The sequence below is a fragment of the Benincasa hispida genome, chromosome 7 (assembly GCF_027475165.1).
Source record: "Benincasa hispida cultivar pf3 chromosome 7, pf3_genome.v1.1, whole genome shotgun sequence".
NCBI lineage: Eukaryota > Viridiplantae > Streptophyta > Magnoliopsida > Cucurbitales > Cucurbitaceae > Benincasa > Benincasa hispida.
The window spans coordinates 49,429,985-49,448,042 of record NC_143484.1 but is presented as its reverse complement, the minus strand read 5'-3'; the positions used below and the strand labels follow the sequence as shown (position 1 = coordinate 49,448,042).

At 36.8% G+C, this 18,058-nt stretch overlaps 1 protein-coding gene across 2 annotated transcripts; it reads right to left on the bottom strand.

The window, feature by feature from the left end:
* Positions 1 to 1,357: 1,357 nt before the first annotated feature.
* LOC120082139 (LEAF RUST 10 DISEASE-RESISTANCE LOCUS RECEPTOR-LIKE PROTEIN KINASE-like 2.5) lies at positions 1,358 to 5,137 on the bottom strand. 2 transcript variants are annotated; one of them, XM_039037380.2, is made up of 3 exons: positions 3,924 to 5,137; positions 2,836 to 2,871; positions 1,358 to 2,687 (listed from the first exon to the last, which is right to left on the bottom strand). In XM_039037380.2, the coding sequence occupies exons 1-3, from the start codon at positions 4,624 to 4,626 to the stop codon at positions 1,549 to 1,551; spliced, it is 1,878 nt and encodes a 625-aa protein (XP_038893308.1). In that variant the 5' UTR covers positions 4,627 to 5,137; the 3' UTR covers positions 1,358 to 1,548. The 2 variants fall into 2 exon arrangements, with proteins under 2 accessions (XP_038893308.1, XP_038893309.1); XM_039037381.2 differs by having other exon boundaries at positions 1,358 to 2,672; positions 3,924 to 5,100.
* Positions 5,138 to 18,058: the final 12,921 nt, after the last annotated feature.

Genomic DNA, 18,058 nt, shown 5'->3' with positions numbered 1-18,058 from the left:
ACCAATTCCCTAACAGAAATGTAATTCAAAATTAATTTAACAATTTCAATATACAACAGTATATAAACCACTCAGCGTTCAACATAGTTCATAGTATATATAAAAAACTCTATTTGTATCACAATATATTTCATAAATTCCATTTAATTAGTCAGAAATCCCAATGAATTCTATTTAAGCTTTAAATGTATTTATTATATATTATTAATTAGTTGAGATTTTTTCCTATTTGAAAATAATATGATTTTTTGTCCTCAAGTTTGACTTCAAATGTATGTGAGCGCACATGTGTGTATACCAATATGTATTTGTATATACATTTGTTTATTTGAAAATATGAAATGTACGATATATACTGTGATATATTGTGGTACGTTGAAGTTACTAAATTAATTTTGAATCACACTTCGATTAGGGAATTGTTGTTAAATTTTGATTTATTGAGACTATATATATTGTGATATAAAAGAAATTTACGATATATACTAGAATTTATGTTGAATATTGAGTCAATTTCTGATTGACTGTGGTATATTTCAAATTTTAGTTAGAATATTTGCAAATATCTAAATAATGCTCTAAGATATATTTAAAATAACCATAAATTCGTCAGAAAAACCAATTGCTTGATACGTCAGATGTGTTAAATGAAAAATAGAATAATATTAAATGCATTTTATCTCTTCAATTGAAAATTAGGAGAAATCTCAAATAATTAATCACATTTTCTCTCTCCGACATTAAAAATGCTAGAGGTATTTTTGTCCAAAAATAACATTAAATCCCTTAAATAAAAACATTCAAACATTTAGACAAATTTTAAAATAAGTTTTCAAAAGGGATTAAATCTATAATAATCCCTTAAACTAAGGGTCGGTTGACAAACAAAAAGATGAGCTCACAATTAGAATCTAATTTCTATTGTTTTTAGGGACCTTTTTAAATATAAAAAAATATTTAAAAATATTATAAAGTAGTTTTTAGAACTTTTTGCATGTAAAATTTTTTGGGATTTTTCTATTTATAAGATTTTAATGACTCTTTGCTAGTCCATTCTCTTCTTAAATCCTCCGTAAATTCCTCTAACAAATGTTCCCTTCATAAACGTGGACAAGAGACTTGAGTAAAAGAAGCACCAACAGAATTGATGAATTCAATGGGCATTCATTTGTAGGCCAACCCAATTCCACCATTAAAGCTTACACCTCACTTTTCCACTACTTTCGACTTTGAGACCATCTACATCCAAAATGGCAGAGGGTCTGGCCCGTTTCAAAGCTCAATTATTGTGCTATAACCCTGTGGCCTAAAAAGAAAACTTTTAAAAAACAACATCGAGACGTTGAGAGATTTCGTATGCCTTTGAAAATATGTTTAGTCTTGAAAGCTTATTTGATCGAAAGATTTTGGTTTTCACAGCACGATATGTAACAAAATTCTAGTTGAAAGTCTTGCAAGCCTTTATCATTTTGTTACTACTGTTTTGAAAGGAAATGAATTTAAACCCCTAATAGGAGAATTGCTTAATTGAGTATTTTGGTCTTTGAGTCAGGTCGTCGAAAAACGGAATATATCTTCGAGTGTGGTAATGCAGTAGGAGGAGGATGATGAAGAACGATGGGGAAATGCAGTAGGAGGTTGAAATAAGGTCGGCTTGGGCGGAATTTGTAAGCCATCAACACTCCCTTCCAACATAGCCACCACAACACTCATTGATGGCCTCTCCTCTGGCAATGTCTGGATGCACCACAATCCAACAATTATCATTTTTCTCGCCCTTTCTTCTTCTTCCTCTGTGCTGCCCCACCAAAGCCCTCCATCTACATCACTTCTTCCCAAATCCTCATATATCCAATCCGGAAAGTACTCTTCTTTGTTTTCCCCAACTCCTAATTCACCAGGTCTCTTTCTTTCACCCACCATCTCAAGAACCAACATTCCAAAACTATAAACATCAGACTTGTGTGAAACTTTACCAAAATTTCTAAATATTACTTCTGGCGCCATAAATCCTGCGGTCCCTTTCACACCCGTCATCGACATGTGACTTTCTCTAGCCTTGCATTGCTTGGCAAGCCCGAAATCTGAGATTTTGGGGCAGAACTCATTGTCCAAAAGAATGTTGTGTGGTTTGATGTCAAAATGTAAAATCCTTGTGTTGCAGCCTTGATGCAAATACTCTAATCCTCGAGCCACACCCGTAACTATGCTATACAACATGTTCCAATCCATAACTGTTTCATTTTCTCTTTGTTGTCCTCGATGAAATATGTATTTATCTAATGACCCTTTAGGCATATACTCATAAACCAAGGCTCTTTTCCCCTGCTCATAGCAGAAACCTAAGAGAGTGACTATGTTTAGGTGCGAAGTTCTGGTGATGCTAACCACTTCATTCATAAAGTCTTCACCGTTATCATTGGATTCATTCAACAGTTTCACTGCCACTTCACGACCATCGGGTAACTTCCCTTTGTAGATAGAGCTGAATCCCCCTTGGCCAAGCTTGTTCTTGAAGGAGTCTGTAATTTTCTTCAGCTTTGAGTAACTGTATTGCTTGGGAGTGTGGGTTGAACATCTCCTAATGATTTCATCAATTTTGTTTTTGTTTGACATGCCTTTTCTTTTCTTGTAGATGAAGATGACGGTGGAGATTACCACAATAATGCTTCCTAAAGCAATTGCAACTGAAGGAGTTACAAATTTATATGATTAGTAAGGCAGTAAGATAACGCAATGCTGAAATGGTATATTAAAAATATAGTGAAAGTAAAATGAGAAGAGAGACTTTGGCATCAAATTTTAGCAAAAGCTAGAAGTCTGTATATATAGTACCTGTGATAAATATTTTCTTCTGCAAATTTGATTGTCCTGAAAAAAAAAAAAATGAAATAGGATAAATATCAGAAGTGCTTTGAGGGGGCTAATGGAGTTTGGAAAATACTTCACTCAACACAAAATCCAACTCCCACCAGAAAGAAACCTATGGTTAAAAAATCACAAAAGTACTCTCTTCTTAGTGGGAATTCGGCTTTGAGATATCTCCACAATGGTATGATAGTGTCTACCTAGGGCACATGCCCCTATGTCTTTGTTTTTTGTTTCACCTAAAAGGCTTCATACCATTGAAGATAGTTGTCTCTCTTATAAATTTATGATTATCCCCTTATATAGCGAACGTGGGACTTTGATCGCATTCCCAATAACTAATGTTTCCACTTCAATGAACACATAATTCAATTAAAGCACTTGATCCTTCATACCAAATTCTTCTCTCTTGTTTTCATGCTTTGTTCTCTTTCTTTGTTGTTTTTTTCCTTTTGTTACTCTTTAGATGGTTCTTATTATTCCAATATATTTAGGATACACCAACATGAACTTCTATTTTCTCAGAAGTTCTAATTATCAAATGAAGTCTTCATTTGATACATTGAAAAAAAGAAAAAAATACACATATTTCATTTCGCTAGGGATGTCTATCGACTTCAAGCAAATTTAGACAAGAATTAGAACTTCTTAAAGAAAGTTACCATTGCTATCCAAAAGTTCTTACTTTTGTTCTGGAAAGTACAGATCATAGACAAAAACACAGTTCAAAAACACATCTGAAAAACCAAGACACTTTTCCAGTTAATATGGGAGGAAACAGAGAAGGGAAAATGAAATAGAAACTAGAAAATTGTAATTCACCGACCCCATTTGTTAACCATTTAGAAATTGTTTGGGGTGCTTAATTGTTTATTCTAGTCCATTAGTTATAATAGTATGTATTGAGGTATTAGTCTAAGTTATATTAGTTTCTGTTTAGTGTATATGTATATATAAAAGTAAATATTTGTTTGACAGAACTAAAAAAAATCTATAAAAATCTATAATTAGAAAGTGGGAAGGAAAGAAAAAATTACAAAATCATGAGAGAGTACCTATTTTTGTGTTTCCACCTTTACATACGAACTGTCCTCGGGTATTCGAGCATTGGCCTCCGCTACGAAAACATTGAGTACAAGGAGTAGATATGGTGACTTGAAGTTGGAAATTAGAAGTAAACTCAACAGCTGAGTTATTGGCATCAATCGGGCGAATTGGAATAAAAAATTCAGACTTGGAAGTGGGACAGTTGGGGGAAGCACTGGTGTTGACGTACGAGTAATAACCAGGGCAACTAAATGAACTGTCGAAAAGAGGAAGACCATCTATAGGTTTATGAGTGCAATTATACAAAGTAAGAGTATAATCTGCGGATAAAGAAGATGAAGGAGACGTTGGAAGAGCTAGATCGTCCAGAATAGAACAACTGCGAGTATTTATTCGCTTCTGAAGTTCTGGGTCATCGATATGGATGACATTGGACTGAGATATGGCAACAACATCAAACCAAATTTCTTCTTCACGTTTCAGCTGGATTTTTGGCTGTCCTGAGCAGTTTTTAACAGTGTATAATCCGCAATCAGTGAGCGACACATTGTTAAAAGGGAATCCTATGAGGCCCAGATTTCCACACTCGAATAACGGGCAAAATGGACGAACGTAACTGCTATCCCTCCTAGCCAACGGAAGTGCCACTAGCTGAGTGAGAACAAAGGACAAAAGGAAACAGAATAACCCCATATGGAATTCCGTATTCATAAATCTACCTCGATCCCCAAGTCTACTTCTCCGAGTTGTTTATGATTTCTAGGGTTTCCAGCCAGGTATTGAAATCTCGAAGAAACTGGACGGAAAGAGAATAAAAATCAAGGTGGGGGCATCCTCCAGAAATTTACAACGCAGTCTATGGGAAAATACGGTTCGATGAATTGGAGAGGTCCAATTTACGCCCAATTGACCAGCCATTTGCATAGACTTGACTCTTTGAATCTTCATACTCTGTATTTAAACAGTCAAAATGGAGGCCATAATTAAATGAAGGTTTCGTCATTTGTAGCATAAGGCTGTCCAAACCCTAGCAATTTCAATCTCTATCTATGGTCAGAAGTCTTCGCCCGATATGAACCGACGGCACGATAATTATAAATCAATGGAACAAGAAAGGAGAATTTGATCTTGGAAAATTTCCTCACTGAAGTATTATTTCCAAGAGATATACTCAGCTTTCTCCACACTGAAAACGATGGGAAAAGGTCCAATATATATACTTGAAAGAATGCTAAAACGAATAATGATGAAAAGGAAAAATAACAGACTATAGCAATTTTAGTCTATGTGGGCCTAGATGTGGTCGACTCTTCTCTTGACCTGCCTTTACCTCAATATCCTTCCTCAGACGATTGGGTGGTGGAACTAGCCTGAGTTTGCCATGAAGATATGAAAACTGAGAATGTGAAAGAGGTTTTGTAAGGCAATCAACTAACGGTTTGTTGGAGGGAACCTAACGAACAGACAACTTCCTTCGAAGAGCTTGATCACGAATGTAGTGAACATCAATTTCAATATGCTTCATTCGCGCATGAAAGGCTGGATTTGTAGCTAGGGCGCCTCCACCAAGGTTATCACACCACATTATAGGAGCAGATAGTGTCGAGAAGCCAATTTCAGTCAATAAGTTCTAAATCTACATGATCTCGACAGTAGCTTGGGCAAGGGCTCGGTACTCAGAGTCAGTACTTGAACGTGCTACAACAACCTGCTCTTTAGAGGTTCAAGACACCAAAGACAAACCCAAGAATACACAATAAGCAGCCATCGACTTCCTCTCATCTATATTAGTAGCCCAATCCGCATCAGAAAAGGCGGTAATCGACAATCGATCACTCGATTGTAACAGTAATCCATAGTCAAGAGTCCCTTTGAGATAACGTAGTACTAGTTTCACTATTGACCAATGAACATCTGTGGGGGCTTTGAGAAATTGACTAAGTTTATTTATAAAAAAAAAAAGGCTTTGTCGGGTCTGGTATTAGTCAGGTATTATAAGGCCCCAATGGTACTACGATGGGTAAAGGGATCAATGAGAGGAACTCTTGAAGGATGAGCGGAAGCGGATCTTTCTAATTCATTGTGACAGAATTTCCACATATATATTCAAACAAATAGATATGCATTGATAACTTTAAATTACAGGTATGCGTTCAAAGATAAAATACAAGAGACTGAGAGAATATACCAGTTAAAGACTTTTCTTCACGTGAATGCATGCCTCTCGCTCTCACTAGCTCAGCAAGTAAGTGTCCAGCAACACCCCAATCGTCTACATGAACAGCTTCGCACGAACAATAGCAAACGAGGACGACACCACCACTCGAAGCCCTCAGTATTCTTTGAGTGAAAATCCAAAGGGTGGGCTTTGATGAAATTGATAGAAGGGGGATGAAAGGCTATCGTATACTACGATCAAGCAAGTGGGAGAATGATAAGACTATCGTATAGTCAGGTACTTGATCGTTTAGTGTGGGGTACACGATCATGTGGTAAAAGCTAAGCGATCATCTATACGATCGTCTAGTTCAGCTTAAGTGCTAAGCGATCGTCTATGAAAAGATAAGCGATCGTTTAGGAAAGTGCAGGCGATCGTAAGTGCGGGCGCGGGCGTGCGATCGTTTAGTAAGCGGGCGCTATCGTATAGGCTCTCAAACACAAAGCGATAGAAGGCTTTTCACATCGTGAGCAATTATGCGTGTCTTGTGCAAAATGAGAACAATTTTCGTTTTATTCTTCAGTTACTAGAACTGAATTGAACTTCCCATTAACGCACGAATTCGGAGAAAACGCCGGCCAATTATCTTATAACCGTCCAATTAATAAATTAATGAATATAATCATATTATATTCTTAACCTATAGTTTGATATCATATATCAACTATAGTGTTTTCTCCTCTACATGATATAAATCATATTTATATCCAATTTCCTCCAAAATAATGTATCTCATACATTTAGTCAATCATATCATATATAATTAACCAGTTAAATTATATCATATATAATCGAACTCCCTCTTGTCAATTTGAACATTTCAAACTGACCCAAAAACTGATTCTCAACTTGTATCCAAGCTACCAAGGGGACCTTATGAACTTATGGTTCGAAGCTCCAACGGTACGTGAATAGCTGACTAAACTCTTTAGCCACGAGATCCACCATCCATTAACTGCCAGACATTCCATTAAAGACTGACAGCTGAACTCTTCTTACTACAGATATATTTCCATGTCCATCGGATATAACCAATCATGAGTACGATAACCCTTCACAGATGCTTGTAAGTACAACTGGGCCAATTTATCATTTTTCCCCTGTAGTTACATCTCACTCCTTAAGTACCACTGATCCCTCTAGTGAACAATATAATATAGTCCAACTATGTGTGAATACCTCTCGGGCCATGAGAAGGTGTGACGCCACATCGTTCAAGTCCTGGAATCAACCCTTAAGGAAGCTATCTATCTACTTGCTCATGCTTTGGGGAAGGAGTGAATTCCATCTTGTGTAGTTGAGTTCCCAGCTCCCAAATCAGATGAATCCCCAAAGTGGTAGGTTTGAGTCGACGACCTTGCCACTCACACCCATGCAAATCAAAGGACCGCCCTCAATAGCAGAAGTTTCCAACTCACTCAGGATTGAGGTCATGTTATCTATGGTCATTCTAGTGAAGTGGAGTCTCTATCATGAACGATAATATATAATGAGACGTTAACACTTCGTGTTAGGTCTTATACAAACTCTTTGTATAGGATGCCCCCGCTCGCATGTCCCCTACACGAATGATCAAGATCAGACCATCTGTGACAAGTCACAACACTTATAACTATTCCACAAAGCGGGCCGCATCCATAGCGTTACCAAGATAAGGTTTCCCTCCTATATCCATATACTACAAACCATTTTGGTTATCATTTAAGACATGATCCACTTGTATGTCACCACATATATGCTTAAGTTACATAAAGAAAACCAGGGATTTTAGTTTATTTGTTTATGGTAAAACAAATAAAATATCCAAATGAGCAAAATCAAGAAGTGAAGTAAATATCATATATTATACATCACAAGTGTTCATACAAACTGTTTACAAACTACAGGACACGAGACTTTAGGACATCAACCTCAACAACTCCATGATCTCACACGTTGAAACCATGGGCTCATGCTTCTTGGCCAAAACGTTGTTAAGACTAGCCAAGATATAGGCTCGAGCCTTCTCATTCGTCCGTGTCCAACACTTATAAGCCTTCCGAACATTTCAAGCGGCATTAGGAGGTGGAATAGGAGGAAAATCCTTCGTAAGGACAAATCTGAGATCATTGATGATCGGTATTATTGTGATCGTGTGTTTCCAACTAGCGTAATTCTCGCTAGTCAGTTTATCGTCGCTAAGTAGAACTAAAGTGGCAGTGGCCATTACTACGTTGCTGAAAATAGAACAAACTTAATAAATCTATGCTAAACCACATTCTAACACCAATTTTAGTTTTAGCAAAATAATTTCCAAGTACCCTAAGTGAAAAGACTTCTATTTCGCAATGATGCCCTAGGAGGCAGGACAAACGTCACCGGTGGGGTGATCAAATGTCTCTTCACTGGGATGAGACACTCTCAACCATTAGGCAGAACCAACTCTTGAAATTGCACCTAACAGTCACCATTTGTTCGGTCCAGAACTATTAACTCTTAACAATTCCATGTAAGTGTAACCCCTCGTTTTCGGCCCTAGAGTCCCGCCCTAATGCGCCCGCCGTAGGGAAAAAGCAGATTAGGACAAGAGACTAAATGATCTTATCCTATATAGGAGATCAAATAAAGAAAAGTGTAAAACTATCATCCTATAGGGGGACACTCTCAGGGTGTCTTGGGGTGATGCATAGAAACTTTATCCAACCTAACGAGAGAGACCGTGGGATATGCTGTCGCACTTCCCGCTCCCACTTACAATGAACATTCTCTCTATCCACTTGATACTGATCTACCCAAACACCATCCTTTAAGGGGATATTCCCAGGGTACCACGAGGCTGAGGATAGATCTCACGGTGTGGACAATTAAAGGAGAAACGTGAGAGGTTTAAATGAAGCATCAGATACCCCAAGTACCTCCCACTGAATGTTCTACCTAGGGGTTTATTAACATAGACCATTCGGCTACTGATTTTAATCTAAGTCAGTTTTATTTGCTGAAAAACAACTTTTTTCTTTGAAATTAAATAAGTTCAAGTAGTCACATTAAACTCTTTAATGGACCGTCCTCAAATTTGCATGCATGCATCAAATCTATCTAATTCACCTTTCCAGGTAGGTTCCCAGGTAGGGGTGTTCCGTTTCCGTCACCTTAAATACCCCAGCCTAGACAGAACTCGCCTTCGACAAAAGGTCTCTTATAGATAGATTTACTACACTTTAACCTTTTATTAGTCAATTTAATCCTATTAAACTGATTAAAAGATTAAAGTCTAGGTTGCTAATCTCATTAGAACTGTGATCTTAGGTCTATCTTCACCAAGTTTTAAAACACTTTTAAAACCATGATTCAAACCTAAGTTCGTATGCATGTATTTCTTATAGATTTTAATTCTAATTTCCTTATAAACTTTATAAAAGAAACAATTAAAACTATACACATTGCCATACAACTAGGTATTTATAACACTTATAAATTTAACCTATGTGTCATGCTTCATGCAATGTCCATTCATTACTATACATAACTTTTATATACAAGTAATGAACCAAACAAACATACTTCCATACACCCTTATATTATAACACTTATAATATAAAGATGATGCATGTCTATGCTTTATGCATGCATAAATATAACTCTTATATTATATGATGCATGAGCATGCTCTTATGTAATTTAAATCACGCTCCTCTAAATCATAACACTTATAATAAAGAGATGATGCATAACCAAAGCATAACCTAAGGTGAGATTTCTTCTATATGGCATACCATATGACATATAAATAAACATACATCCTATGTACATTCACAAAGATTAATGGACCGGGATGAACCACCTCAAAACTGGAAATAAAAAATTCTATCTATTACATTTTTCATCGAGCAAACCAGTCACAGGCAAACCAAGTCTTGAACCGCTCGGGCAAAGCTCCCATTGTTTAGTAAACGCAGTCGGGTATACACGATCGTTTAGCTACGATTGAGTATCAATAAATATTCGATGAAGCATGAGGTACCCGATTGTTTAGCGCACAAGACAAAACACGCGAGTTTAAACAATCGTTTAGATGACGATGTTGTTGTGAAGCACGATCGTCTAGGCGATCACTTAACAAGCTATAAGTAAACTTTTTACTCCGCGATCGTGTAGTTAGAAACTAAGCGATGAAGCTTGCCGAGATACACGATCGTCTAGTGCACACGCGTCAACTTGCTTCCGAGTATCCGATAATCTATGATCGTTTACCCCATCGTTTACACGACCCGAACAATGCTTGGTTGTCTTCATCCTCGAAGAACAACAACTACTTGCCTTGAAGCCTCAGCATGAACGACTCACAAAGACTCAAACACTCTGAATTTACAAACTCGATAGAAAGTTAATACGCCCCAAAACACAGGGGCCCTTACAATTAACTTCAAATGTAAAAGAATTTAAACAACCAGAGGCTTCATCCCATAAAACTCCATTAATCCACATCCACAAACATACGTTTAACGCTTAAATAGAATGTAGACACGTTTCACCCACCAAGAAAGTAAATGTTATTCTTTGCATAAATGAATTTGGAATATCAGAACCTGGCTTTGATACCAATTGAAGGAACTATTATCAAATAGTACCTCTGAGCGGAAGCAAGATCGTTCCAAACTCATTGTGACAGAATTATCGCATTCACGATCAAACAGACTAGATATGCATTTAACAACAAATTACAAGCATGCTTTGAAAACTTTACACAACAAAGAGAATGAAATACATACTAGTCGAAGGACCTTCTTCACAGAAAACTCGTTCTCATCAAATAGACTGCATCTCTCGCTCTCGCTGAAATCGTCCACCAAATCATGGTCGTCTACCCACGAACGGACTCCTCATGAACTCGGCAACAAGGAAGACACCACCACTTGGAACCTCGGTATTCTCGGTGTGAGAATCCAGGAGGTGTGGGCTCTGTTGGATATGGTGGAGGGAAGGAGGAAGGGACGATTGTTTACCACGACCAAGTAAGTGGGAGATATCGGGTGTCTTTCGTATAGACAATGTTTGATCGTTTAGGTAAAGGTAGACGATCGTGTAATAAAAGTGGCGAGATCCTATAGACGATCGTTTAGTAAACGCTCGGGCGCATGATCGTGTAGAAAAGAGTTAGACGATTGTTTAGTAAAACATATGTGATCGTTTAGTAAACTGAGCACATGTATACGATCGTTTAGAAACTTTGAGCTGTCGTTTCAGTGTGTGATATCATATACGATAGCTCATGGTTTACGTGATTTGGTGGGCGATTGTTTAGACGATCTCAGCGAGAGCGAGAGGTACAGTCCGTTTGACAAGAACGAGTTTTCTGTAAAGAAAGGTTCTTCAACTGGTATGTATTTCGTTCTTTATGTCATGTAAAGTTTTCAAAGCATGCATGTAATTTGTTGTTAAATGCATATCTAGTCTGTTTAATTGTGAATGCGGTAATTCTGTCACAATGATTTGAAACGATCTTGCTTCTACTAAGAGGTACACTTTGATAAGAGTTCCTTCAGAATGATGAGAGGTTAAGAAAGATTGATATTGTTGGGTTGGGGGTGAGTTTGAGTTAGTAGAAGTGGGAGAGAGATTGGGTTGTGGCCGAAGAGGGCAGTAAATGAAACTGTAGAAGATGTCCAAACCATGAGAGGATGTTAAGGACATCAGATGGCTGGCCCACTATAGTATAGGGTGTAGCTTGAGCCGATGACTCAAAGAATCCTTCTCCAAAGGGGAAGCTCTCTTCATTAAAATTCGCATGGCACGAAATGATAATGACATTCTCTACAGCAAGCACAGTAAGGAAGCCTAATGGTCTCATTTCACAGACCATGCTTGGAACGCTTCTTCCTTAGGCTTGAAAGAAAGAAAAGTGAAGACCAATGAAAATGGCTATCCTTCCAGACGAAAAAAGACACCGATAGCCTTTATGAACAGGGGATGGTCCCAAATTAACACAACAAGTAGTATGGAAATCAAACTTGTGGGAATGATAAGGTCTAAGATTAGGGTAGCACATACAACCGAACACCCGCAAAGAAGAAAAATCCAGTTTTTTTGTTTAAGAGAATCTCCATTGGTGATTTTTCCTGTAACACAGTAAATGGCGGACCATTAATAAGAAGAGTAGTAAGTTGAAACACATAGAATCGAAGCACTGAAGCTTGAGTAAGTAATGTCAGGCCCATTTTAACGATATACCGATATTTGTGCTCGACCCTGCTATTTTGGACTGAAGTATATGGATAAGACAACCAAATTTGAATTCCCAAATGAGCACAAACTTGTGCAACGGCTTGAACTCACCACCACCATCCATTTGCATCATTTTAATGGAGGTTTGAAACTGATTAAGAACTAATGCTTGAAAATATTTGAAAACATTGAACATGTCACTCTTTTGTCGAAGAGGATAAAGCCACGAGAAGCGACTAAGTAATCAACAAAAACTACATAGTAGCAGAAACTGTCACCAGAAAGCAAGGGAGCAGGACCCTATAGGTCAGTGTGAACTAGTGTAGAAAGGACAGTAGTGTTGGGTCTGCTTCTTGTTGAATGAATAAAATGAGCCCAAATGATGAATGATATGGCCCTTCTTGCTGATCCAATTTCGTGAGTCCAAATATTTTGCCCCAAAAGAATTTTGGTTTGGTAGAATACTTGGCTAACATTTGTCCACGAACTTCCAGTTGATGTGCTCCACGTGGTTTGATCCACTAACCCTCGCTTGATGGAAGTGAAAGAAAAATTATTCTGATGGGTGATAATTTTCAGAATTCATTTCCTTTCTCTCTCTTACTCTCTCGTTCTCTCTCTTTTCGATTTCTTTAGAGCTTCTTCTAACCCTAATTTTATGTTTGTTTTGTGTGACTGCTTGAGTAAACGATTGATGAACAAAAACATGCAATCTTGTAGAAGAAAGGAAGAAGAGAAACGCTACACAACGATATACGTGGTTTCGCAAATGATGCCTACATCCACGGAAAGGAGGAGAGATCTTTATTCAAGAGCTAAGTCACAGATTTTTCTTTTACAGATTTCAAGTTTTCTTGAAGCTATTATATTGTATGCTACGAAATTTGTAAATGATGAGAAGTTATACTATTTTCTGATACAAGTAGTTACAATAACAAATTGTAAAATTTAAAGAAATGTGAATAATTCTTGAATATGTTGAATGTTTGAGTTTATTCTCTTCAAATCTCCACCTTAAGCTCAACATGCAAACTCTTCTCCTTCTTGATTTAACATGTCTTCACCCTTTTTCAGGAATCTGGAACCCGATCTAACCAAGACAGTTTGCTAGCTTGAGTTTGCTCACAGGTTTGGTAAGCATGTCGGCTGCGTTTTCGGTAGTATGAACTTTAAGCACCTAGACTTCTCATTTCTCTATTCTGTCTCTTACAAAATGATACTTAATGTCTATGTGTTTGGACCTTGAATGATACTAAGGGTTTTTGGATAGATGAATGGCACTTTGGTTCTTTACTACTGTTTGATTAATACCAAAGTCCTTCATCAATCCCTTTAATCACATTGCTTCTTTTATTGCTTCTGATAAAGCCATGCACTCTGCTTCTGTGGTTGATAATGCTGTGATTGATTGTAAATTTGCTTTCCAACACAACAAATTAGGACCAAATAAGAATAGATAACCTGTTAATGATCTTCTTTTGTCTTGGTCACCTGCAAAATCTGAATCAACATATCCATATAGCTCTAAATTTGATTCATTAGTACTTTCATATGTTAATTTTGACTGTTTAGACCAAATTAGATATCTTAAAATCCATTTTGTTGCTTCCCAGGGTTAGACATGTATCTACTGACAAGACTAGTGCTATATGATAGGTCTAGTCTAGTAGATATCATTAAGTACATTAGACTCTCTACTTCTTGATTGTATAGAATTGATTGCATTTGAGTCAAATGTTCTATGTCTGTTTCTTTTGGTGAGTTTTCTGAGGAAAGTTTAAAATGACTAGTAATAGGTATAGTGACTGGTTTTGCATTAGACATATTTAATCTGTTAATAACTTTTTCACAGTAGTTTAGTTGGCTAATGGTTAGAGTTGAGGAAGCTCTGCCCCTTTGAATTTCAATCCCAAGGTTCTTTCTAGACTGACCTAAATCCTTCATGTCAAATTCTCTCTTTAGGAGGTTTTTGACATGAATTAAATCCTTCTTAGATTTCCCTGCTAGTAGCATATCATCAACATAGAGTAGTAGATAGACTTTGTCCTTATATGTAGATGAATTAATATAAGAAAAAATATCATAGGAACTTCTTTGAAATCCAATACTCTCTATGTAATCATTAAACCTTATGTACCAGCATCTAGGGGATTGTTTAGGACCATACATAGACTTATTTAGGAGATAGTATAGGTCTTCCTTTCTTCTTTCTTCAAACCTTTTAGGTTGAACCATATAGATAACTTTATCTAGATTTCCATGAAGGAAAGCAGTTTTAACATCTAGTTGATCTAGTTCAAAGTTGTACTGAGCAACTAGAGATAAAAGAAGTCTAATAGAGGTTTGTTTTACTACTAGTGAAAAGATTTAAGAATAGTCTATGCCTTCCCTCTGTGTAAACCCTTTAGCCACTAGCCTTGCCTTGTACCTAGGCTTTTCTTCTTTGGTAGAACCCTCATTTAGTTTATATATCCATTTAGAGGCTATAGGTTTGCATCCTTTACGAAGAGGGGCTAGGGTCCAAGTATTATTGACAGTGAGTGATTCCATTTCTTCACACATAGCTTAAATCCAAGACCTAGCATAAGGGCAATTTACTGCCTCTTCGAAAGTGGCTGGTTCTTGGTCATTAGGAGCTATTGTGGCATTTAGGACTAGGTTCATGTAATTAGTTTCAGTATACCTAGCTGGAGGAACTATCACTCTTCTTTGTCTATCCCTAGCCAAAGAATACTGACTTAAATCAGGTACAACTTCAGTATTCTCAATATTTTCATTTGAGTTATCCTCTTCTTCTTCAGTTTCAATAGGAGGGTTATGGTTAGTGGAAGAATCTTTAGGTGTCTCCACCTCAATCCTAACAGTATTTGAGCTATTAGAAACTTCATAAGTTGTCTTTTCTTTTTGCATAAACATCTTTTTTTCTCTGAAAGTGACATCCCTGCTTATGAAAAACTTTTTTTCAATAGGATTCCACATCTTAAATCCTTTGACACCTTCAGAGAACCCAACAAACATACACTTTACTGCCCTAGACTTTAGTTTCCCCTGATTTTGGTGAATATAGCCAAAACATCCATATACCCTTAGATTTTCTAGGTTAGGTGGATGTGTGATCCATTTTTCTTCAGAAGTTAAAAAGTTTAAGGAGGAATGAGGACACCTATTTAAGGTGTACACAGTATAGATTGTTGCCTCAACCCAATATTTTTCATTAAGGATTGCATTTAAGAGAAGACATCTAACCCTTTCCATGACTGTTCTATTTAGTCTTTCAGCTACTCCATTCTGTTGAGGAGTGAATCTAATAGTCCTATGCCTAGTTATTCCTGTTTCTTCACAAAAAATTTTAAACTCTTCACACAAAATTTCAGTCCATTATCAGTTCTTATGTATTTAATTTCTTTAGCAGTTTGCTTCTCTATCATGAGTTTCCATTCCTTAAACCTATAAAACACTTGGTCTTTAATTTTAAGGAAGTAGACCCAACTTTTCCTAGAGAAGTCGTCAGTGAAAGAAAGTAAATACTTTGAGCCACTTAGGCTAGGTGTAGAAGCTGGATTCCATAGGTTAGAGTGTATATAGTCTAGGATAACTTTTGCGGTGTGTTGTGCTTTAGTGAAACTTTGCCTTGTGGCTTTTTCCTAACACACAATGTTCACAAAAGGTTATATTTTCTGAAAGACCTTTAGGTAGAATCCCTTGTTTAGATAGGAATTCTAGGCCTTTAGCACTAATGCGAGATAATCTTTTGTGTCATACATTAGGCTTTGTGATCTCATTTGTGGTGGCAACATATGCCCTTGTCATCATTTCAACTCCTTTGACCACAAATAAGTCATTTATCTTTTCCCCAACTAATATCACCTTAGAATCCTTTAGCACCTCAAGAGTTCCTCCTTTACCCTTATACTCACACCCAATTGCATCTAGCATACCTAAGGAGATTAGATTTCTCTTAAGTAGTGGGACATATCTCACATTCCTAAGAAGTTTAATAGTTCCATCCTTAGGTTTCATGGAAACAGAGCCAATGCCTTCTATCTTACAGCCTCGGTTGTTTCTCATATACACCATTTCTCCTTCAATTTCTTTAAAGGTGTTGAACCAAGGTATCATTGAGGTCATGTGGTAGGTGCATCCAAAATCTAGGACCCAATCATGTTTTCCTAGAGAAACATGGTTGGATTTGTCTAAAGTTAAGGCTAAAGCATCTGAGTAGATAAATGAGCCTTCTACAACAGATGCTTCGGGTCATTTGCCTTTTGAGTCCTTTTCTTTCTCTTGATTCTTTCTTTTTAGGATAAAACAGTCCTTAATTAAATGTCCTTTCTTTTTGCAATACTTACATTTTATTTTCTGTTTTGATTTATTATCTTCTGAGTTGTGAGGTTTTTTGTCCTTTGAATGATTTTGTTTAAAGTCTCCTTTAGCAAATAACCCTTCACCACTAGGATGATCCTTTCTATCAATCTGTAATTCTAGCTCTCTGGTTCTTAAGGTTGAGATTATAATGTCTATGCTTATACTGTCCCTTCCATACTTTAGAGTATTTTTTTATTTCTTTATAGGGTTCAGGCAAGGAGTTTAGAAGTACATAGGCCTCATTTTCATCACCAAGTTTTTCTCCTAGAGTTTTAAATTCAGCAACAATTTTCTTGAACTCATCTAAGTTATCAGTTAAAGTTTTAGATGAATCCATTTTAAATGTGAAGAATTTCTCCCTAAGATACATTTTACTAGGAAGATCTTTAGTAGCATATAACTCTTCTAGTTTAGTTCATATCCTATATGCAGTTTCCTGATCTAAAACTTGTCTAAGAACACTGTCACTAAGATTTAGAACCAACGTACCATAGGCTGCCAGCTCTCAGTCTTCTTTTTCTTAGGCTGTCACAATGGCAGGGAGTGTTGATGGGTCAAGGAGGGCTTTGTGAGCTTTTTGCAGGCCGAGAATCGCCTTGATTTTGGCCTTCCATAGGCCGAATCTCCTTTGTCATCGAATTTCTCCACTTCGAATCTTGCTACTGACATTTTTGGATGAAAAACTTGAATCTTGATTCTTCAAGAACTGTAATCTTGTAAGTCTTTTGCTCTGATACCACTTTGTTGGGCCTACTTCTTGTTGAATGAATAAAATGAGCCCAAATGATGAATGATATGGCCCTTCTTGCTGATCCAATTTCGTGAGTCCAAATATTTTGCCCCAAAAGAATTTTAGTTTGGTAGAATACTTGGCTAACATTTGTCCACGAACTTCCAGTTGATGTGCTCCACATGGTTTGATCCACTAACCCTCGCCTGATGGAAGTTAAAGAAAAATTATTCTGATGGGTGATAATTTTCAGAATTCATTTCCTTTCTCTCTCTTACTCTCTCGTTCTCTCTCTTTTCGATTTCTTTAGAGCTTCTTCTAACCCTAATTTTCTGTTTTTTTTGTGCGACTGCTTGAGTAAATGATTGATGAATAAAAACATGCAATCTTGTAGAAGAAAGGAAGAAGAGAAGCGCTACACAACGATATACGTGGTTCCGCAAATGATGCCTACATCCACGGAAAGTAGGAGAGATCTTTATTCGAGAGCTAAGTCACAGATTTTTCTTTTACAGATTTCAAGTTTTCTTGAAGCTATTGTATTGTATGCTACGAAATTTTTAAATGATGAGAACTTATACTATTTTCTTATACAAGTAATTACAATAACAAACTGTAAAAGTTAAAGA

Bases quoted from the DNA above. Each gene is read 5' to 3' on its own strand.
- LOC120082139 (XM_039037380.2), bottom strand. From the start codon at position 4,626: ATGAATACGGAATTCCATATGGGGTTATTCTGTTTCCTTTTGTCCTTT. The intron at 2,872-3,923 runs GTACTCTCTCAT...TTTTTTTTTCAG, and splicing joins AGGTGGAAACACAAAAATAG to GACAATCAAATTTGCAGAAG. The intron at 2,688-2,835 runs GTACTATATATA...TAACTCCTTCAG, and splicing joins GAAGAAAATATTTATCACAG to TTGCAATTGCTTTAGGAAGC.